The following is a 19,673-nucleotide window of genomic DNA, read 5'->3' as shown; positions in this document are numbered from 1 at the left end:
GACTAAGGACAGTTGTTTTTTAGATATTAGACTTCAAACTGATTTTGGCCCTACTAACTAGTTTCCATCCACCATAATAGACTTTTTTTTGTTTATTTCGTCTTTTTATAAAGCACCTCACTTTTGTTTTTGTGTTATGATAATAAATGTAATGGCCGTAGAGTACAAGACTCTTGTTGGATTACTTGTGGCATTTCCTTCTTCATGTCCATCTTCCACCATCATGTTGCCAAATCTTTAGAACATTCAGTTGGGAAAAAATGTTGCCATTACCAAGAGGTGACGTGTTAACAAATTTATTCAAAGGAAGCAAACTCAACGAAGAATGTATTTGGAACATACCCATTTTGGCAACAGGTCCTTGTAGAAGTGGAACCTGCATTTCAAAAAACAGTCCTAACACCAATAGTCTGGCCATTCAGGGTGAAATGATAAAAACTATCACTCATGCATGACCTCAGTTAGAGCCATACATCCTGCCCTCACAATAGGAATCCTAGTTTAATAACACCAATAGTCTACATCATGGCAGTGACAACATATGAGGCCACTTGATCCAGTACAGGAGACTGTGGCAGTATCTGGTGCAATGACACATTCCCCATATAGTAGTGTGATAACAAAAAGTTCTACCACTGATGGTGAAACACATTAACAGCTAACTCCACTGTCCACAATTGTACCTTTAGCAAATGTGAAGGAAGTACAATATGCTAGGGCTTTACATACACACGTGGGCTGAGCAACTCATATTGCCTTGATGGCAGCATCACCCAGAAAATAGGTCAGATACAATCTTCTGAACTTCCATTCTATCAGAGTGCATGTTATTTCTGGGAAAGATTTGTCCATCTGTCCTAGGATCGACGCATGTTCACTTTGTACTTCCAAACAGTAACATCTCACAGCAAATGTCACAATGTTGAAATTTCCAAATGAAGATGAGATAGTAAGGAACCATGAAACCGAATAACAAGGCATTAGAAATGGGGTCTCTGATTGGCAGTCAGTTTGCACTTTGTCAAAGCAGGCACCCTCTCTCTACTCAGGGCAATGGAGAGACACACTTGAGATAACCCCTGCTCACTCTCTTGGTAGCTTGGCACAAATAGTCAGGCTTATCTCAAAGGAAATGTGTAAAGTGTTTGTAGCAACACACACAGGACACCGCATCCTTTTAGAAAAATAGACAATATTTGTCTAAATCAAACAAGACCAAAGTGACAAAAATCTAACATACACAAGTCAAGATATGAATTTTCAAAAGAAAAAGAGTTTTACTCCACAGAGAACAATGGAACTTTGTTGTTACTCAAACTACCTGGTTTGCATCAAAAATAAAGCCGTAGGGGAGAGCATGCATAGAAGAAGTCAGCGATGCGTTGATTTTTCACTCGCAAGCGAGACAGTGTCTTGTTCTTCTCCGATTGTTTAGGCGCTGCGTCGTTTTTCTCTCCTACAAGAAAGCGATGCTTCTATTTCCGGACAGGCACCTCGGGATCAGTGGAGGCTTGCGTTGACTTTTGACACCCAGTGATGATGCGTTATCAGCATCGACAAGCAGGTATTGTGTTGTTTCTGCATTCGGGATGCATCGATCTCCCAGCTGCGATGCAGGTGGAGTCGCGATTTCAGCTGTGAAATGAAATTTTCCCTACACAGCATTCTGTGCATCGATTTCAGTCCTTGTTCAGCCAACTTCACCTTTCAAGGGCCCTGGGACTGGATGGAGCACCACTTTGCACGGCAGAAGCCTCACCAGAGTCCAAGTGCTGGCAGATGAAGTCTTTGATGGGTCTGAGACTTCAGAACAGGGTGCAAGCTCAGTCCAAGCCCTTGGAGAATCTTCACAAGAAGGATACACATCAAAGTCCAGTGTTTGTCCTCTTTAAGGCAGAAGCAACAACTACAGGCCAACCCAGCAAAGCACACACAGCAAAGGGGCAGTACTCCTCCAGCTGTTCTCCTTGCAGAGGTTCCTCTTGATCCAGAAGTAATCAAAAAATCTGGGGTTTTGGGTCCACTACTTATACCCTTTTCTGCCTTCGAAGTAGGCAAACTTGAAAGAAAGGTCTCTGTTGTTCACAAGATCCTGTCTTGCCCAGGCCTGGCTCCAGACTCACACTAGGGTGTTGGAGACTGCATTGTGTGAGGACAGAAACAGCCCTTTCAGGTGTGTCAGCTCCTCCCTCGCACTCTAGCCCAGGAGACTCATCAGGATATGCAGGACACTCCTCAGCTCCCTTTGTGTCACTGCCTATAGGGAATTTTCAAACAGGCCCACTGCCAGTCTGACCAAGACGTGGATTCCACAGGCACTACAGGTAGGTAGAGGCACAAAATTGTTAAGCTAGAAAATGCCTACTTCCTAAAAGTGGCATTTTGATTTGAAACAGGCAATCCAAAAACCAGTTGTACAAAAAATTGTATTTTTAAATTGTGAGTTCAGAGACTCCAAATTCCACATCTCTATCTGCTCCTAATGGCAAACTGATATTTAAAGGCAGTCCCCATGTTATCCTCATTTGGCAGTATTTCACTTTCAGGGCATGTAAAACACACCAGTACATGTCCTACCTTAAATATACACTGTACCATGCCCATGGGGATACCTAGGGCCAACCTTAGGGGTGATGTGCATGTATTAAAAGGGAAGGTTTGGGCCTGGCAAGTGGGTACACTTGCCAGGTCGAATTCGGCAGTTTGGCGCCCTGTCACCCGATCAACTTACCTGGTGGTCTCAGTGGTCATCCATAAGGGAACGGGGTCCATGGAGTTCGCACCACCACCAGCGTCCTGCCAACACAACACTGCCACGCCGTTTACAATGTTGCAAATACAGACCACTAGACTGTCGACCTCCAGTATGGCTGCTGGTTGCTTCCCCACCAAATAGTGGCAGAGAGCAGCCAGCAGCCATAATATGGCGGTCTTCTGGTGGTCATATGGCGGGCGTGACTTCAGCGGTCTACTAAAAAGATCGCTGAATGAGGGCTCTAGTGGCCTTTATGGTCCACCTTGGACATGCACAAAGGAATGATTAATTTGTAGATAAAAATATGCCGGCACCCAAAGATCTCCTCTGGATCACGCAGTTGCTGCAATTAAATGCGCAAGCACAGAATCCTGAGGCAGTGGTTCATCCTAAAGCCACCTCAGACCTTTTTTATCTATTTACAGCCACTCCCTGCCCCTTCAGCCCACTCTTGCAGCTTTCTGCTTTCTCTCTTTGGTGCTGCTCCATCTTTCTCTTCCTCTGTATTTCCCATTCGTGCCTTTTGCTCACAGTTAATGCCAAAAAACAAGTGCCGGCCCTCAAAAATAAGTGTTGTGGACCCCCAGCAGAAACCACCGGCTCAAATTAAGCACTGACAGAAAGCATATGAGAAAGGTTAGAGGCCTTGCGCCTGACATTCCTCTTGGTTTTACCAGTTGTTCTTGGTTTGGGCCACAAATAAAAAGTCCTGATATTTGTGAATAAGGCTCACTGGCCAGGCGTCTTCATAGTATTTATATCTAGAAATGCATAACAAAGTTTTTTAAATGGTTTGGAGTTAAAATGATTGTCCCGTGGACTGAAAACTCCAGCCTGCAGATGCTCCTGCTGGACCCACACTGGAGAGGTGAAGAGTATATTAGAGACATGTAAGAACTCTGACTGAAAATGGATTACCTGTCTGCTCTGGAAGTAGGTCCTTCCCCCACGAGTGCACAACTAGAGCCTGCAACCAACTGGTGGATGGGAAAGGCAAGGAGGCCTGAAACATCCTAAATCCCTGAGGGTCACTCCAGATCATAAACTTCAGACCTACATCTTACCTTGGTACTGTGGATAAACTGAAATGTGAAGGAAGTAAAGTCTAGCATTTGGGGATCACTCAGTTATGGTGATGTGGTTACTCACTTGAGAGATGCATATGATTTCCACTGAGGATGAGATCAGATGGTACAGTCAGCAAGACTTCCTGTGACCACCGGAAGTAGTTACTAACAAAGTAAAAGCCTTCATTTAGAGAAGCCGTAAGGGTTCTTTTGTCTGAACTGTACAGACTGACAGCATTGCCAGCTGCACATAGTCCACAGGACTCCTTCATTGACAAAAACACCTACTTGCCCATGATAATAGTTGTATCTTCCTTCCCTACGGTACTTACGTTGCAGATTTTCAGGATTCTTGGGCAAAGTATTTCCAGAGGTAGCATTTTGCAGATGTGCTGTGGCAGTAGGGTTTGAAGTTAGGTTGGTCTTCAAAAAACAGGAATATCTAAGACACAAAGTTATGGAGACAGAGTGAATATTGGTAGAGTAAGGCATACGGTTGAATGCAATAAATGTGATTGATGACATAAGTATAGAAATAAAATGCATGAAAAGAATGGCCCCAAACTAGATAAAAAGAACTTTTAATGTGGGATTGTTCTGCTTAAATGTACATGTAGAATTCTGATTTTTCTGATTCCTGTCCCATATCCGGCTCAAGGTAATCAAGTCCTCCTTCGACATTGTGCAGCCATCTGGCAACTGCACATGCGGGTAATTCTTGATCTTGCGAGAAAACAACAAATGTAATTTGCTACTTTGTCTCATGAAATATGCTCAAATATTACTTATTTCTTTTATTTTGAATATTTAGAGAGTGCTGTAATTTGAGGGGTCGCCGAAGAGCAGAAAAAAAAACCTATTTCATAAAGAAGACAATTTATCTAAAATTAGCAGGAATACTACATATAGAGCCATGTATAGGAAATCAATGCAGAAGAGAATAATCTAGTCCTGATATGGGAGGGATCCTTTGAACAGAACTGGGTTTATTTCTTTCCTAAATTATAGAGTGTTGGAGCGAGTCTCAGGGCCTTGAGTCCTGGCTGTCTCATTTTATCAACAAATGACTGATTTAATTTGGAGCAGGCATCAACAAAATGTGATGCTTGTGATAGAAGACATAGCCCCTAATTACAACATTGGTGGTAAATGGCGCCTACTGCCGCGGCAACGGCTGCCAAGGGACCATCGCCGCGGCTAACATCGGTCCACAAAATTATGAGCACAGCCGGATTTCTGCCACAAGAAGGGCGGAAATCCATTTGTGGCCATACTAGCGGATGGTGTTAAGGTGGCGCTGCTACCACCAGCAGCGCCACGCCAGTAGACCGCCGCCAGCCGTATTATGTCAAATAATACGGACTGGCAGTGTTCTGCTGGCGAGTGCTGCTGGCGGTAGCAGCGCCCCATCCCGTTCCCTCCTGGAAGACCCCCTGCATGCAGGTAAAGTGGGTTCCCGACAGGGGAGAAGGGAGGGGGGTGTTTTGTGTGTGTGGTTGGGTGCATAAATGTGTGAGTGTGTGCTTGAATGTGACTGCGTGTGTAGTGTGAATGTGCTTACGGATGTGTGCAAGAATGAATGGATGCATGCGTAAATTAATGCGTGTATGCCTGTGTGAGTGAGTGTGTGTATGCGTGGTGTGTGTCTGCGAGTGTGCGTGATTGGAGGAGTGGGGGATTGGAAGGTGCGGTGGTGGATGGGGAGTGTTGGTGGGTGGGTGAGCCTCCTACCAGTGACAGGGAACTAATTCCCTGTCACTGGTAGGGTGCACAGCCATGGTTTTCGTGGCGTGGTGGTAGGCAGGGTCAAAATGCTGCCGGCGGTACAGTAGCGTTCGCCGGGCTGGAGATTGCTATTTCCGGCACGGCGGCTGCTACCGCCATGGTGGTAGGTATGGTAAATTGGCGGGTTGGCTGCAGCCAACCTGCCAATGTCATCATGTGGCGGTATGTACCGCCAGCCTGTTGGCAGTACTACTGCCACATTATCGCCTACGGCCGATATCATACCCCCATAGTCTAGTGCATTGATGAATGGTGAAAGTTTCAGTGGCGGCTCTTCCGCTGCAAATCCTTTAACAACAAAAGGATAATTAACTATGTTTTGTTAAAGGGGCAGGGCATTGGGGGTAACGAGCAGTGTTGGGAGTGCACTGTGCACCCCCCTCAGTGCACATGTGTGTTTGGCCAGCCGTCTTGGGCCGGCCAAACACACATGCGCACTTTGCTCTCTCCAGCCTGGCACTGTGGGCAGGTAAGTTTTAATTTTTTGTATTTTTCAATACTATTAATATTCCCAAATCACCCTCAAACACACCACCCAACCGAGCGCCGTCCCGCTCCCGGTAACCCCTGCAAGCCGTGACTGTGAAATTTAGGAACAGTTGTTCCTAAAGGTAACTCGATGTCTATAATATGTGGATCTGGAAGTCTTAAATATATCTCTGTGTTCACATACATTTTTTCCCATATTATTAATTTTTCATATAGTAGTTGTCTTTACTTTCGATACAATAGTTACATATAATTACGTTATGTAATATTTTTAGTCGTGTATCGCGTATACATATATCAGATAGTAGAGACATCAAAAGAAAGAAAATAGAAAGAGAGGAAAAAGGTGAGAGTAACCATAATCTTTTATGCTGCATACATTAAACCAGCATCTGAAACATTAGCATGACAATTTGTTGACACCTTGTCTAATAACAAAACATTAGTAAATTTTCGTAATATGTCTCATACTAGGGCTGCAACCAATGTTGCACTAGAGTGGTTTTTACTGTGCAAAAATGGCTTGTGTTCAAACATTTAACTGTGTCTCCCTTAAGTCTAATCTCAGGAAGGCTGCTCATCTTTTTTAGCTTCTAGTTTCTTAACAAAACCATCCCAACATTCCCTTTCTTGTATTGGTATCCCCTTCAGTTAATTTATTGAGGTAGTAGGCAGCCTCAGCACATGTCCAAGCCAGAAGTGATTTCAACCACTCATTCACCTCGGAGCAGTTGAGGCTTTCCAGTGCATAGCTATTTGACGTTTAAATATGACTAAATCTAAGTCAATAAATCTGTGAGTTTGTGTTGCCTTCGGGTTGCCTGCCTGGATACCCGAAATGCAGGACTCCGGTGTATGTGTCAAGACGTGTTCCTTGATTTCACTAATAGTTTTCACTATTATGTACCAAGTATGCTGAAGAGTAGGGCATTCCAATACCATGTGGTAAAAATTCACCCCAAGTGACGAACATCGGGGGCATGTCGGTCAGGTTGGCCACCAGGAACAGGCAATTCTACGTAGGGACAAATATGTTTGATGTAAGTAATTGAATTGCATGTATCGAAAGTGTTCATTGTGAGAGACACTATCTGTTACAGTGCTTGTGTGCACTGCATGTCAGTTAATGAGGCTGCCAGTACTGTATCCCATCTTGCCCGCGTTTGTGTAGCTCCTTTAGGTGCTGTGCCCTGCAGCACCAGGTAAATGGTGGTGATAGAGAGCTCATTGCCCCCAGTCGTAAGCAGAGTATGTAGTATCTGGGAACATGTGAATAATAAACATCTTTGCAACGCATAGTATATAAAAAAAAGACCAATAGGTATCTTAAATTTGTCTCAGAGTTCTTGAAATGATAAAATGACACCATCCTTATAAAGATCCCCCAATGTTGAGAGACCCTTTATTTTCCATAGTTCCACCTAGTTCAGTCAGGTATCGTAAGCAAACCTGGTGTCTGCCACAGAGGGGTTTGGGGGAAGTATAGTGGTCATGTACTATGTCCTACAACATATTTCGCCCAAAACATGCATCTAGTGTGGTTTCAGGGACATTAGCTAAAAATACATTGGGTGCCATTGAGGAGTTTTTCGATCTAGGATCTCTCTGAACAGCCATCGGAGCCTAGCCACCGCATTAAAAATTGCAATTGGGCTGCTGCAATGGACCATTCATAGTTGGGTGCTCCCAATCCCCCTTCTAGTTGTGGTATCTATAGCGCTGCTAAAGCTACTCGTCGTCTACCATCACCCCCAATCAATTCAGTTAGTTTTCTGTGTACTTTTCTAAAGAACATTCGAGACAAGTAAAGAGAGGGAGCTGCAAAATTATATAAGAGACGGGGTAAAGGTAACATCTTAGCTATTGCAATTTGTCCTACTGCGGACAATGGCAAGAAGGTCCAAAAGGGCAGGGATTTACATATTCCCTTCAAAGTTTTATTCAAATTACCCTCCCTGAGGTCATCTAGGTTATGATAGATCTGTATTCCCAGGTATTTAAAAGTGCTGTGGCACCATCTTAAGCGATAATTAGGAAGACGGTCTTGTTCCGATGCTGGGACTGTGGCTAGCGGAAAAATACATGATTTTGTCCCAATTTACTAGCAACTCTGACAGCTCTCCAAAACCCCCCATCAAGGTCATTAGGCGTGGGAGTGTAGAGTGGCCATCAAGCAGGAACACCAATGCGTCATACGCATACAAGGAGATCACATGGGATTCCCCATGTATCAGAATACCCCACTGTTCTGCCCGGAGCAGCAGTTCGCATGCCAGTGGCTCCATAAAGAGCGCAAACAACAGCAGCGACAAGGGGCATCCCTGCCTACTACCCATAAAAACAGGGAAGGCTTCCGACATAGTAATACCCGTGCGTACCCTTGCCATCGGGGCTCCATAAAGTGTTTTGATCCAGTTTATAAATACAGGATCAAATCTTATCTGCTCGAGCATGGCCCATAGGAACCCCCACTCCAGGGTGTCGAAAGTCTTCTCAATACCCTGACATACCGCACACATACTACTACCATGCTCGACTATCACAGCCACTAGACAAAGCAGTCGCCGAATATTGATAAGGGTGTTCCAGCCTGGGATGAAGCTCTGTTTGTCCCGATATATTATCCTACTAATTATGGGGAGCAACCTATTAGACAATATTTTCCCCAGTATTTTAGGGACAGAGGCCTTTAAGAGCGGACATCTAATGGATCGCAGTCAGACTTAAGTAACACCACTAACAGAGCTTCCTGGAGTTTCCTGGGTAGTTGACCTATCTTTTGGGCCTCTTGAAAGACCTCGAATAATTTGGGCGATAGTTTTGCTGTATATTGTGCATAGTATTTGATGGGGAGACCGTCGATCCCCGGGGTCTTATTCCTGGTGATCTGCTGTATTGCCAATTGGATATCAGCCAGCGGCAGTGGTGCGTCTAGTTCTTCTCTATGTGTTGGTGAAAGTGTGGGTTGCGACATGGTTTTTAAATAATCGTGTACACAATCCCCTGGGGAAGGAGGCATAGCACTATACAGCGATCGACAGTATGCCCTAAACACAGTATTTATGACAACTGTGTATTTGCAATCCACCCCTCATCCATTCCGATCGCTGCTATTAGTTGCCTAGTTCCATTATTCTGGATTAGCCAGGCTGACAGTCGACCAGAGTGGTCTCCGGCCGCATGTAGCATTGCCATTCACTGCATATAATCATGTCTCCCCAGTTGTGTATCAGCCTCTTTTTATTCCCCTCTTAATTTACGCAATTTCTGCACCACTACGGGTTGGCCCACCATTTCCGCCTCTAGGAATCTTATTTCTGCTTTTAGTTTGGTCACTTCGATCCTAAGTAGTCTCCGGACCCCCCAGGCGGCCCCCAAGCATAGGCCCCTCACCACAACCTTATGCACCTCCCAGTCAGAGGCCCAGGTCATTGCTGTGTTGTGGTAGGTGGTCAATAGTGTCAGAAGATCCGCCCTGTATGGGGAAATCAAGAGAACCTCTGGTTGGAGATGCCATGTGGGAACTGCCAATCTCTCCCTATCCCAGTGCACCAGGAACATCAGTGGAGAGTGATCAAAAAGTGTGCGCGCTAGGTATTCGTCACTCTGAATTCTCCCTCCCAAGGAATGACTGCACAGAAATAAGTCAAGTCTCGTATGAGTGTCATGTACCTATAAGTGATAAGAATATTTTCTCTCAAAAGGGTTGCGCAGTTGCCACACATCACAAAGACGATGTTATGCCATCCATTCCCTCAAATGGCATGATACCTGGACACATGCCGATCCCTGTAAGGTGAGATCTGATCTATCCATTAGAGCGTCAGGCACACAATTATTGTCCTTCCCTCATATTCCCGGGATCTGGTAGTTTAGTAATAATACGGGCATGATGGTATCTAGGAATGCTATCTCGCCAATGTTCGGGGCATATATCCCTGCTATCACTAAAGGAGAGCCATCCAGATAGCCCTTCAAGACCACATATCGACTGTATTGTTCAGTCCTTGTTGTTCTCACTACATAGTGCACATTTGGAGCAATCCATATCAGCACCTCCCTGGCAAACGCAGAGGCTTTAGTACCATATACCTGCCCCCTCCATCTTCTTTGTATTGCAGTTAGTATGGGCTATATGCCACGTGTTTCCTGTAGAATTGCCACATGTATGTGGAGGTGTTTGAGATATGACTGTATTTTGCACCGCTTAGCTATTTTAGCCATTCCTATGACATTCCATGTGAGAAATCTGTACCGGGGGTAGGGCCAGTAGAACAGTCACCCATGTATATGTCTGATAGTGGACGTCTGTAATCTTCTCTTAGTATCCCTGGGAGAAGGGTTTGAGGATCTACTCTCATCCCTAGGGGTTGGGAGCTTCAGATTTATAGAGACATAGGCCCTCATTACAACCCTGGTGGTCAGTGGTAATTTGGGGAAAGGTACTGCCAACAGGCTGGCAGTACCTTTTCCCAAATTATGACATTGGCGGTTTGGCTCAAGCCAAATCTCAATGTACCACTCAGCCCGCCAGGGTGGTAATGGCCGCTGGGCTGGAGACTTCGGTCACAATCCCACCCTCAGGATTATGACCCCCACCTACCGCCATGGTTTTCGTGGCAAGCATACTTCAACAAAAACCATGGCTGAATAGCATGAGTTCAACACAAGAAATGAATAGCGCGTTCTGCCGATTCGAATGTCAGCCAATAAATATCATGAAATGGTAACACACAACGAATATCATGAACTAGACACAAGAAATGAATTGTGCATCTTGCCGATTCGAAGCCCACCATGTGAATGCCAAGGAATGGTGGCGCACATTGAATATCATGAATTAAACACAAGAAAAGGAATCGCCCGACTTGCTTATTCGAAGACTACCATATGAATAACAAGAAATGGTAGTGTACAAGGAATAACATGAATTACACACAAAAATTGAATTGCGCGTCTTGCCGATTTGAATGCCACCATGTAACTGCCAAGAAATGGTAGCGCACAATGATTAGCAAGCTAAAAGCACGAGGAACGAATTGCGCGTCTTGCTGATTCGAATGCCACCATGTAACTGCCAAGAAATGGTAGCGCACAATGAATATCAAGGGTTAAAGCAAGAGGAACGAATTGCGTATCTTGCCGATTCGAATGTCACCATGTAACTGCCAAGAAATAGTAGCGCACAATGAATATCAAGGGTTAAAGCACGAGGAACGAATCGTGCGTCTTGCCAATTCGAATGCCACCATGTAACTGCCAAGAAATGGTAGCGCACAATGAATATCAAGGGTTAAAGCACGAGGAACAAATCACGCGTCTTGCCAATTCGAATATTAACATGTAAATGCCAGAAAAAACCCAGAGCATATTCACACGCACAAGGTAAAATCTCTCAACATGAAAATTAGGCCCAAGAGCTCAGATGCCTTAGAAAACGGGATCCGGGGCCCAGCCCGACCTCTGTCTTACCACCCTGATCAAGGATCACCAAATGTAAATGAAGGGCAAAGCCCTGGAAGATCAAAGTCAGCCTCCGGAACAGGAGCTTAGGAAGTTGCTGCTGCTCTGCACTGGGACCTCTGAATAGTGAGCACGTGGAGCTGGGCTGGCTCCCTTTTATAGAGTCTTAGCCCAGCCCACCAACCACACCCAGGCATGCTGCAGGGAAAGCTTCTAGAAGGCCCTGGAAGGGGACCACACCCTGACACAGTCTGAAAGCCTGCAGCAGTACATTGCATGTGAACAGTATTTATATGCATGCTGAACATCAGTCTTCAGGATTGAACTCTGTAATGCAAGAGGTTAAACAACATCATATCAGCACAATGCATAAATTATGTTAGCTTCAAATTGTTAGGTTTTTGCATTCTAGTCGCCCGTAGAGTGCGCACTGCCCTGATGTTGACACAAGCATTGTAAAGCTCACAGACCCCCTTTCAAGCCTTTTAAGTGTAGCTTTTGCTTTCTTTCAAATGTTATATATTCCATTGATGACATTGTACCTCCTAAGGTAATTTCAAATAGGTTGGACCAATATTAGTGACAAAAGATGATACTAAGTAATGATAGGTTGAGTGTAAGAAGCCAACACTGTCTATGTGGTGGGATCTTAGGAGATAAGAGCTTCTCCTCAAATGACCACCTTTTGTTAGGCTCCAACTTTCAGTGACTTCTCTTTTAGGTTGTCCAATTTAAAAACAGTGTGTGAACTGACTCACAAGTTTAAAAGTTGCAATTGTCACAGAAAATGCTATATTAAAAACGAATGTATCACCTTGGTAAGCCGTGGGTAAATAAACAAATCTAAACCTACATGACACGATCACATGAAGCTAGAGCTAAAGTAATTGGGCATGCAACACTTTTTGTGCATTTGTGTCTGTTTATGCAAAAACAACAAGGTAATGGATGGAATGCTTGAATTAATCTCAGCCACTGGCAATCATTTGGGGCCGCATCCCAATCCATTATTTTTTTGCTGACCATGTCACCCCAGTTTGAACCCAGCCAGTCTTGACTGCTCCCCATGGTAACAGTCCAACCCGAACTACTAGGCCAGGTCCTTCTGGGATCAGAAAGAAGCATCCTGGGACAGGATTTGGAATATCACCACTAATCAGACAGGTTAACTTTATTCCAGTGGCACAGTGAATGCAGGACCCATGTTTGGGCATACCTGGTTCACTTAGGGCGACAAATGCAAAATCCAGCAAGGTGATGGATGGAATGCTTGAATTAAGCTCAGCCACTGGCAATCGCTCAGGCTGCATCCCAATCCATCATTTTCTGCCTACCATGCCATCCCAGTTTGGACCCAGCCATATGCAAATCAGTCTTGACCCTGCTCCCTATGGAAAAAGTCCAGCCCGAACTGCCAGGTCATGTCCTCCCTGGACCGGAAACAAGCATCCTGGTACTGGTTTGGGGTATTACCCCCTCATCAGCCAGGGTAGCTTGAATTCTGTGGCAGAGTGAGAACGAGACCCACATCTGGGCATACACTTTCCAACGAGGGCAACAAAAGCAAAAAGAACAGAAGATGGATGGAATGCTGAACAATACAAACATTCACCCAGTCACAAATCTGGGTTTAATTCATTGTTTGTTTGCTCACCACGCCACCACAGTTTGGACCCAGCCATATGCATATCAGCCTTGACCATGCTCCCCATGGGAACAGTTCAGCCCAAACTGCCAGGCCAGGCCCCCTGGATGCAAAACAAGGATCCAAGGACTGGTTTCAGGATATCACCCTCATCAGCCAGACTAGCTTTAATCCAGTGGCACAGTGAGCACGGGAACCATGTCTCGGCATTCCTGTACCAAAATGAACAAGTGTCGGACTGAAGGCTGAACAATGTCAAACATTTAACCCCAGTACAGATATCCGGGCCTAAATGCATATTTTTTTGTGCAACATGCCTTTCCAGTTTGGACCCAGTCATATGCAAAGGAGTCTTGACCCTGCTCCCAATTGGTACAGTCCAGCCCGAACTGAGCTAGTATTAGGAATTCCTTAAAAAACTTTTAAGCTGTAATTCCTGATCAGAAAGGAGTAGGTGTATCAAGTTTTATATCTTTGGAATGTCAATGATAAATCCTCAATAATGGTAAAGTTGGAATTAACATTACAAGTTTGGAAATACCACTTTTATAAACTGGATATTTTCTGCCCTTACTGATCTGTGTGCCTTACAGCCTGTTTCCAATACATGTTTGGGGTAGGTGACAGCTACACTTGGTGCATTTCCTCTGGACAGCCACAAACACAGGAAGGGTGTGTGTGACAGAGAACTCATCTGAATTCATCTGCATTCTGATAGCTCTTCCTGGACAGGAAGACAGCTGACACACCTGAATAGGCAGTGTCATGTTTCCCACACAAAGGGCTGATTACCCCTTAATGATAGTCTGGAGCCAAGGCTAGGGTGAAAGATGGGACCTGTGCACGTCAAGGGCCTGCTTTGGGGTAACCCCCACTTCAAAGGCACAACTGGGTATAAGTACTAGGCCTCTCACCCACCCAAGACAGTACACTACTGGACCTGTGAAGAACTTTGCCAGGAATAAAGACTGCTGTGTTACAAGATTTGCCACTCTGCTTAACTGCTGCACTGTAATAAATGTTTTTATTCTTTGCTGATCTCTGCCCTCCTGGAGACAAGGCCTGGATTCTCTCACTTGAACCCAGAGTAACTCCAAGGGCTTGCTGGCTTGCCCCCTGTCCTGAAGTCTCACAGCCATCAAAGACTTCCACAACTCTGCAACAGCACCTGCACTCTGCCATCAGTGAATCCTGCCCTGCCAAATGGTGTCAATTCAGTCGTGGGCCCTTAAAAGTGAATTTTTTGTGGTGCAGAACCATCAAAATTGATGCAGTGCTGACTTTGCGCCGATCGGAACTGACACTTTGCCCTTCGATGCAGGAGCCAATCAACAATCTCGCTTTGATGGACTTCATGGGTCAATGACCACGGACAGTGCAGCTCAACAACGATGCAGCACCTGCATCTTAAAGGGGTTTGTCGATGTCGCCTTCATCATTTGCGTTGATCGGAACCAATGCATCGAGTCTACAACGTCAACTCTTCCTCAACCCAAGGTACTTTTTCAGTGAGTCCTCTAGCCGGCCTGCTCTCCATTGTGGTTGGCACGATCTTTGGATTTACCACAGTCCAACGGGACCTCAAGAAACCCCTAAGCTCGATTTGCTTCTAAACACTATCTTTTGATTTCATCTTTAAAAATGCATAACTCTGGTTCTATTAGGTAGATTTGTGTCATTTTGGTCTTGTTCTACCCATAACAATATAATCTATTTTCCTACCCATCTATGGAGTATTTTTGTAGTGTTTTCATTCTGTTACTGTGTTTATATATGTTGCACAAATAGTTTGCACATTGCCTCTTTAGATAAGACTGACTGCTCTGTGCCAAACTACCACAGGGTGAGCACAGGTAATCTTTCAGTGTGTATCGAACTTACCTTGACCAGAGTGAAGGTTTCTGCTTGGAGAGGGTGCATTCTTCTGCCAACTAGAAACCCCAGTTCTAACAACCACACACTTTAAGTATATCCTCAGGTATTCAATTAACTTGCAGGCTCATATGCTGGATACCAAGTATTTGCACTTTTCCTGCTTAATAACTAAAAAGTCGATGCTTCATTGTAATGAATGCCAAATTCCTTTGTTCAATTGTTTTTAAATTATGGATTCTAATGATGTTTTATATTGTAATGATGGTAATTCATCACCAATAAATGCCGATTCACTTTAAAATGCAAGTAAGAAGGACAAACTGTATCCCCAGTAGTGATTTAATATCAACTATAATGTAAACTCAAATTACAGCATTATTAACAAGACACAAACCACAGAATATGCAGCTAACAGACAGAAATTAATTGTGTGCAGTGCCCAATGTCAGGATCCAACAGAGGTAGAAGTGTTAGAGTTATATAAAAAGACATTTTCTACTAAGGGCACACATAAGGCTATGTCAGGATACAATTTTTATGGCAACATATATTTGTGGGCTGTAATGTTGACGTTTTGAACCTCAATGAAGTGTGGGGTTCTCGTCAGGACAAGAACCACTTCTATGTGGTTCCTGTTGCAGGTATGCTGCGCACAAATATTCTCTGTCGCTTTACTGTATTTTCATGTATGTAAATGTTATGTGGTTTATGTCCTGTTAATAATACTGTATTTTAAATTTAAATTGTGGTCCATCTTAAATCACTACTGGGGCCAAAATTAGTTTTGACTTACTAAGATGCTCATATAAATGAAATCCAGGTGAACCATTGTTTTGCTATAAACATGCAAATATGTCAAGATCTGGGAGACAGCTTGGGGTATTTATTGGAAATCACTTATTAAGAGAAGCACAAAGGGGTCCTGAGATGAGAGGTTTGAGATGTCTCACCAAGGGCGAGGATGTGTGTGATGGCCTGAAATGCTGACCCTGGAGCTGGGGACTGCGGTTCAAGTCTCGGCGTCGACTTAACATCCTGTGATTCTGGGCAAATCACTTACTCTTCTTCAGCCCACAATTCAGTGCCTTGAGACCCTTACGGGTGATTTGCTGAGCTTTACAAATCCTGGATTTCTTTGTTATCTCTGTTGAATTGAAGATATAGTAGAACGATTTATCTGTAGTTAAATGTCTTTAGTTATAATCGTGATACACAATCCAAGAAAAACCTTGAATGCTTAGATTGGCAGAGTGACCAGCAACACCATAGCAGCCTAGGGTGGTGGAAGATTTTGAAACTCCATCACCAAGAGTAGTGAGAGACTAGGGCCTCATTATGAATGTGGCGGTCTGAAGACCACCACACTTGCATTGACAGTATGACCTCTGCACTCCGGGCGGTCCGACTGCCCAATTACAACCCTGCTGGGAGGACCCACCAGGGGACTGCCGTCACCACCGGTAACATTGTGGCTTGACGGCGGTCGGAGTTGAACTCAGCCTGCCCTGGTTGATTACAACTCCCCTCACTGCCAGCCTTATCTGTGGTATGACCGCCATGAAAAAGCTGGATGTGAGCGGGCGCTGGGGGCTATAGAGGGGCACCTCCACTGCCCAGGTGTGCAGAGGCCCCCCTGCCGAGCACCATCAGAATGCGGACTATGTGCCATGGCGGTAATGCCTTCCCCGCGAGTTTGGCGATCCTGCAATGGAACCGCTAATCTCTTAATGAGGCCGTTAATCTTCACACTGAAGGGTGTAATTACAAGACAGGAGGAAGTGTATCAGTGGGTGGGATGCTGTTCCACCTTATCATGAATAGCTGATATTCTCAAACCTAGTTTTTCTGACTGTGGGAACAGTGGACTCGAGTTTACATCCCAGTAATTCAATCTGTATAAAATTTTCATAAGGCTTGGGCTGTACCAGAAACCAAGCCTCAACCTCCCCCAGATTCTACCAATCTTTTTTCTGGCAACAACTATCCTTCCCTCCCCTACCCGCTCGACCTCGAACCTTAAACCTCAACCCAACACAGAAGCCCCTGGGCTTACTTAACACCTGCTCAGAGTAGGCAGTAAATGTGTGCATTAAACCAGTGGAACAAGTAATTCTGTATCTGTAAGTAACTCTTAATAGGTTTAAGTCTATGCACAGATACCAGTTGGTAATGGTAATTCCAAGTCGGGGAGTCACGACATATTTTTCCGCCTTGCTCATAATCAGGGCCTGCTTTAGGGCGGTGCGACCGATGCAGCCACATCTGGCACTGACTTTGAGGGGCGCTGCGTTTAGAAATAATTTATGAGTTTAAAAGATACTGCTTCAGAGTTCCTTGTATGTCCATCAGTTTCAGGCAACAACAAAAATGTCAAGATAACGCTCGTGATTAATGTTCCTGCTGGAGGGAGATCAGAGTTTTGTCTAGTGGCAGTTTTGACCCAAATTACAGTAGTGCAGAGGGTTAACGTGCCTGCTGTGAAGAACGTGCACCATGCAGATCATTGGACTGTATTCTATGTAGATAGATCAGTGAGTTACTACTTTTGTCACAGAGATCCTTTTGTCACTTGCAGTTCATAAGTCACAATTCTAATTTAGCACAGTGAGCCATAAACTGGCCTCAAAGAGCTGCATGTAAATTGTAAGGTATAGGTTAAAAAGCCTCTAACTATTCCAATATTACTAAAAAGGGTTTGTTTGAGTCAGAATACATTCCTGAGAGCCACCGAAAGCAGAATGTTTCACTCTGAGGGTAGAAATGTTCTCACTGTAGAATCAGCCTCCCACCGCTGCCTTTGTGTGTCCCTACACCCCCATGGTACTTCCTGTGCCTACTACGTGACCAAAAAGCATCTCACAATGCTAAACCATAGATGGTAAAACTAGCCAATCAGGATCGGTTCTCCAAACAGCATGTGGTCTGCACATCAGTTCTTTTCTTCTGTGTCTTTCTTCTCGTTTGCTTGCTTTGAGATTTTATGTTCATCGGTGCATTGGAAGCTTTCTGATGCTCCCCTAGGTGGAGGCAAGATGTCACAATAAATAATACATTGATTACCCTTTATTGTATTTGGTATGCCATCTTTTTCTTACTCTTGGTTGTACCTTTCGGTATAAATTGTAATTTCGGCAGAAAACTGCCCATGTACCCATCAACTCCTTGATTGCTGGCTGCACATGTAACTTGGGGACAGATGTACAAAGCTTTTTCGAGGTCACAAACGGTCCGATTTGCAGAACGGGGCAGTTTGCAACCGCTAAAAAACATTTTTGTATGTGCCAAGGGCAAATCGTGATTCTTTAACCTGTTACTGAATTGGAATTGGGTTTGCAATTCGATATTAGGAAGGGGCATGTTTAGGGCGTCCATTCCTAATACTGATTCACAGTGCAATGTATGAACATTGCGTGACCGTAATGCAGTCACAAACATTCGCTGTTTACCACCAATTCCAAATTGGTGGTAACCCATTCACAAATGGCAAGGGGTCCCAAGGGACCTTTCCCCTTTGTGAATGTTGGTGGAAGCATTTCTTAAGAGCAGGCAGTGGTCCCACTGGCCACCGCCTGCCCCACAGACCACTGCCTGCCCCACGGATCACTGCCTACCCCACGGACCACTGCCTGCCCCACGGACCACTGCCTAACCCACAGACCACTGCCTGCCCCATGAACCACTGCCTGCCCCACAGACCACTGCCTACCCCACGGACCACTGCCTGCCCCGGGCCACTGCCTACCCCACGGACCACTGCCTGCTCTTAAATAATGAAAAGAAAAGTTTTCATTTTCTTTTTTAAACACATCCGTTTTCCTTTAAGGAAAACAGGCTGCTTTTTTTTCAAAAAAAGATTGCTTTATTGAAAAGCAATCACAGACATGGTGGTCTGCTGACCCCAGCATGTCACCATTCCTGTGATTTTTGCAATTCCCAATGTGTCGACCAACTGGGAATCGCAAATGAAACTCAAAAGAGTTTCATACATTTGAAATTGGGATTTCCTAATTGCAATTTGCATGAAATTGCAATTAGGAACTCACAATTTAAAACTTTCGTACATGTGGCCCTAAATTACAAGACGTATAATTACGGAAAAAGTCTCCTGGATGGAGAAGCCTCCAGTACATCACAATGTGGGTTACCTTGGTAAACCTGGATTGAGGTCCGCAGTGGTGAAGGTGAAGGCGGAGCAGAGTGGGTGGTAGGTACAGATGAGCTGACAGTACTCGGCATCAGGTGCCCAGACCTTCTTCAGGTCATGCCCAGGTAGATCTGTGTGCTGCAGGAGCTCCCCTGGAAGAGTCAAGGATGGATTTGTTAAAAAAATTATCATGATTGCAATCCAGGCTCCACTTAACTATATCATAGTTTAAGGCCTTCCATGTTTGTTTGTGTATAGTTATAGAATAAACCTAGTTTATATAGACGTGTTTGTGGAGATAGACATTATTTTACTAGTACAAAACCACAAAGAATTATATTTATATTATTCAACCAGGCATCTCTAAAACTAATAATAAAATTAAGTGATCAAAGCCATTTTCTGAGCCATCTTTAAAATATTTCCACCTGTCACCCTAAAAATGATTTC

At 44.5% G+C, this 19,673-nt stretch overlaps 1 protein-coding gene across 1 annotated transcript in view; it reads right to left on the bottom strand.

Annotated features, from left to right (window-relative positions):
• Nucleotides 1–19,673, bottom strand: part of LOC138288344 (coagulation factor XI-like) — a 214,565-nt gene that overhangs the window by 143,401 nt on the left and 51,491 nt on the right. Inside the window, exons 3-4 of the mRNA XM_069229921.1 lie at nucleotides 19,225–19,375; nucleotides 4,155–4,264 (exon numbers count right to left, since the gene is read on the bottom strand). Of these exons, the coding sequence (XP_069086022.1) occupies nucleotides 4,155–4,264; nucleotides 19,225–19,375 (261 nt within the window). The remainder of the gene's footprint in view (nucleotides 1–4,154; nucleotides 4,265–19,224; nucleotides 19,376–19,673) is intronic.

Source organism: Pleurodeles waltl, chromosome 1_1, assembly GCF_031143425.1.
Source record: "Pleurodeles waltl isolate 20211129_DDA chromosome 1_1, aPleWal1.hap1.20221129, whole genome shotgun sequence".
NCBI classification, from domain to species: Eukaryota; Metazoa; Chordata; class Amphibia; order Caudata; family Salamandridae; genus Pleurodeles; species Pleurodeles waltl.
This window is presented reverse-complemented; position numbering and strand designations above follow the sequence as displayed.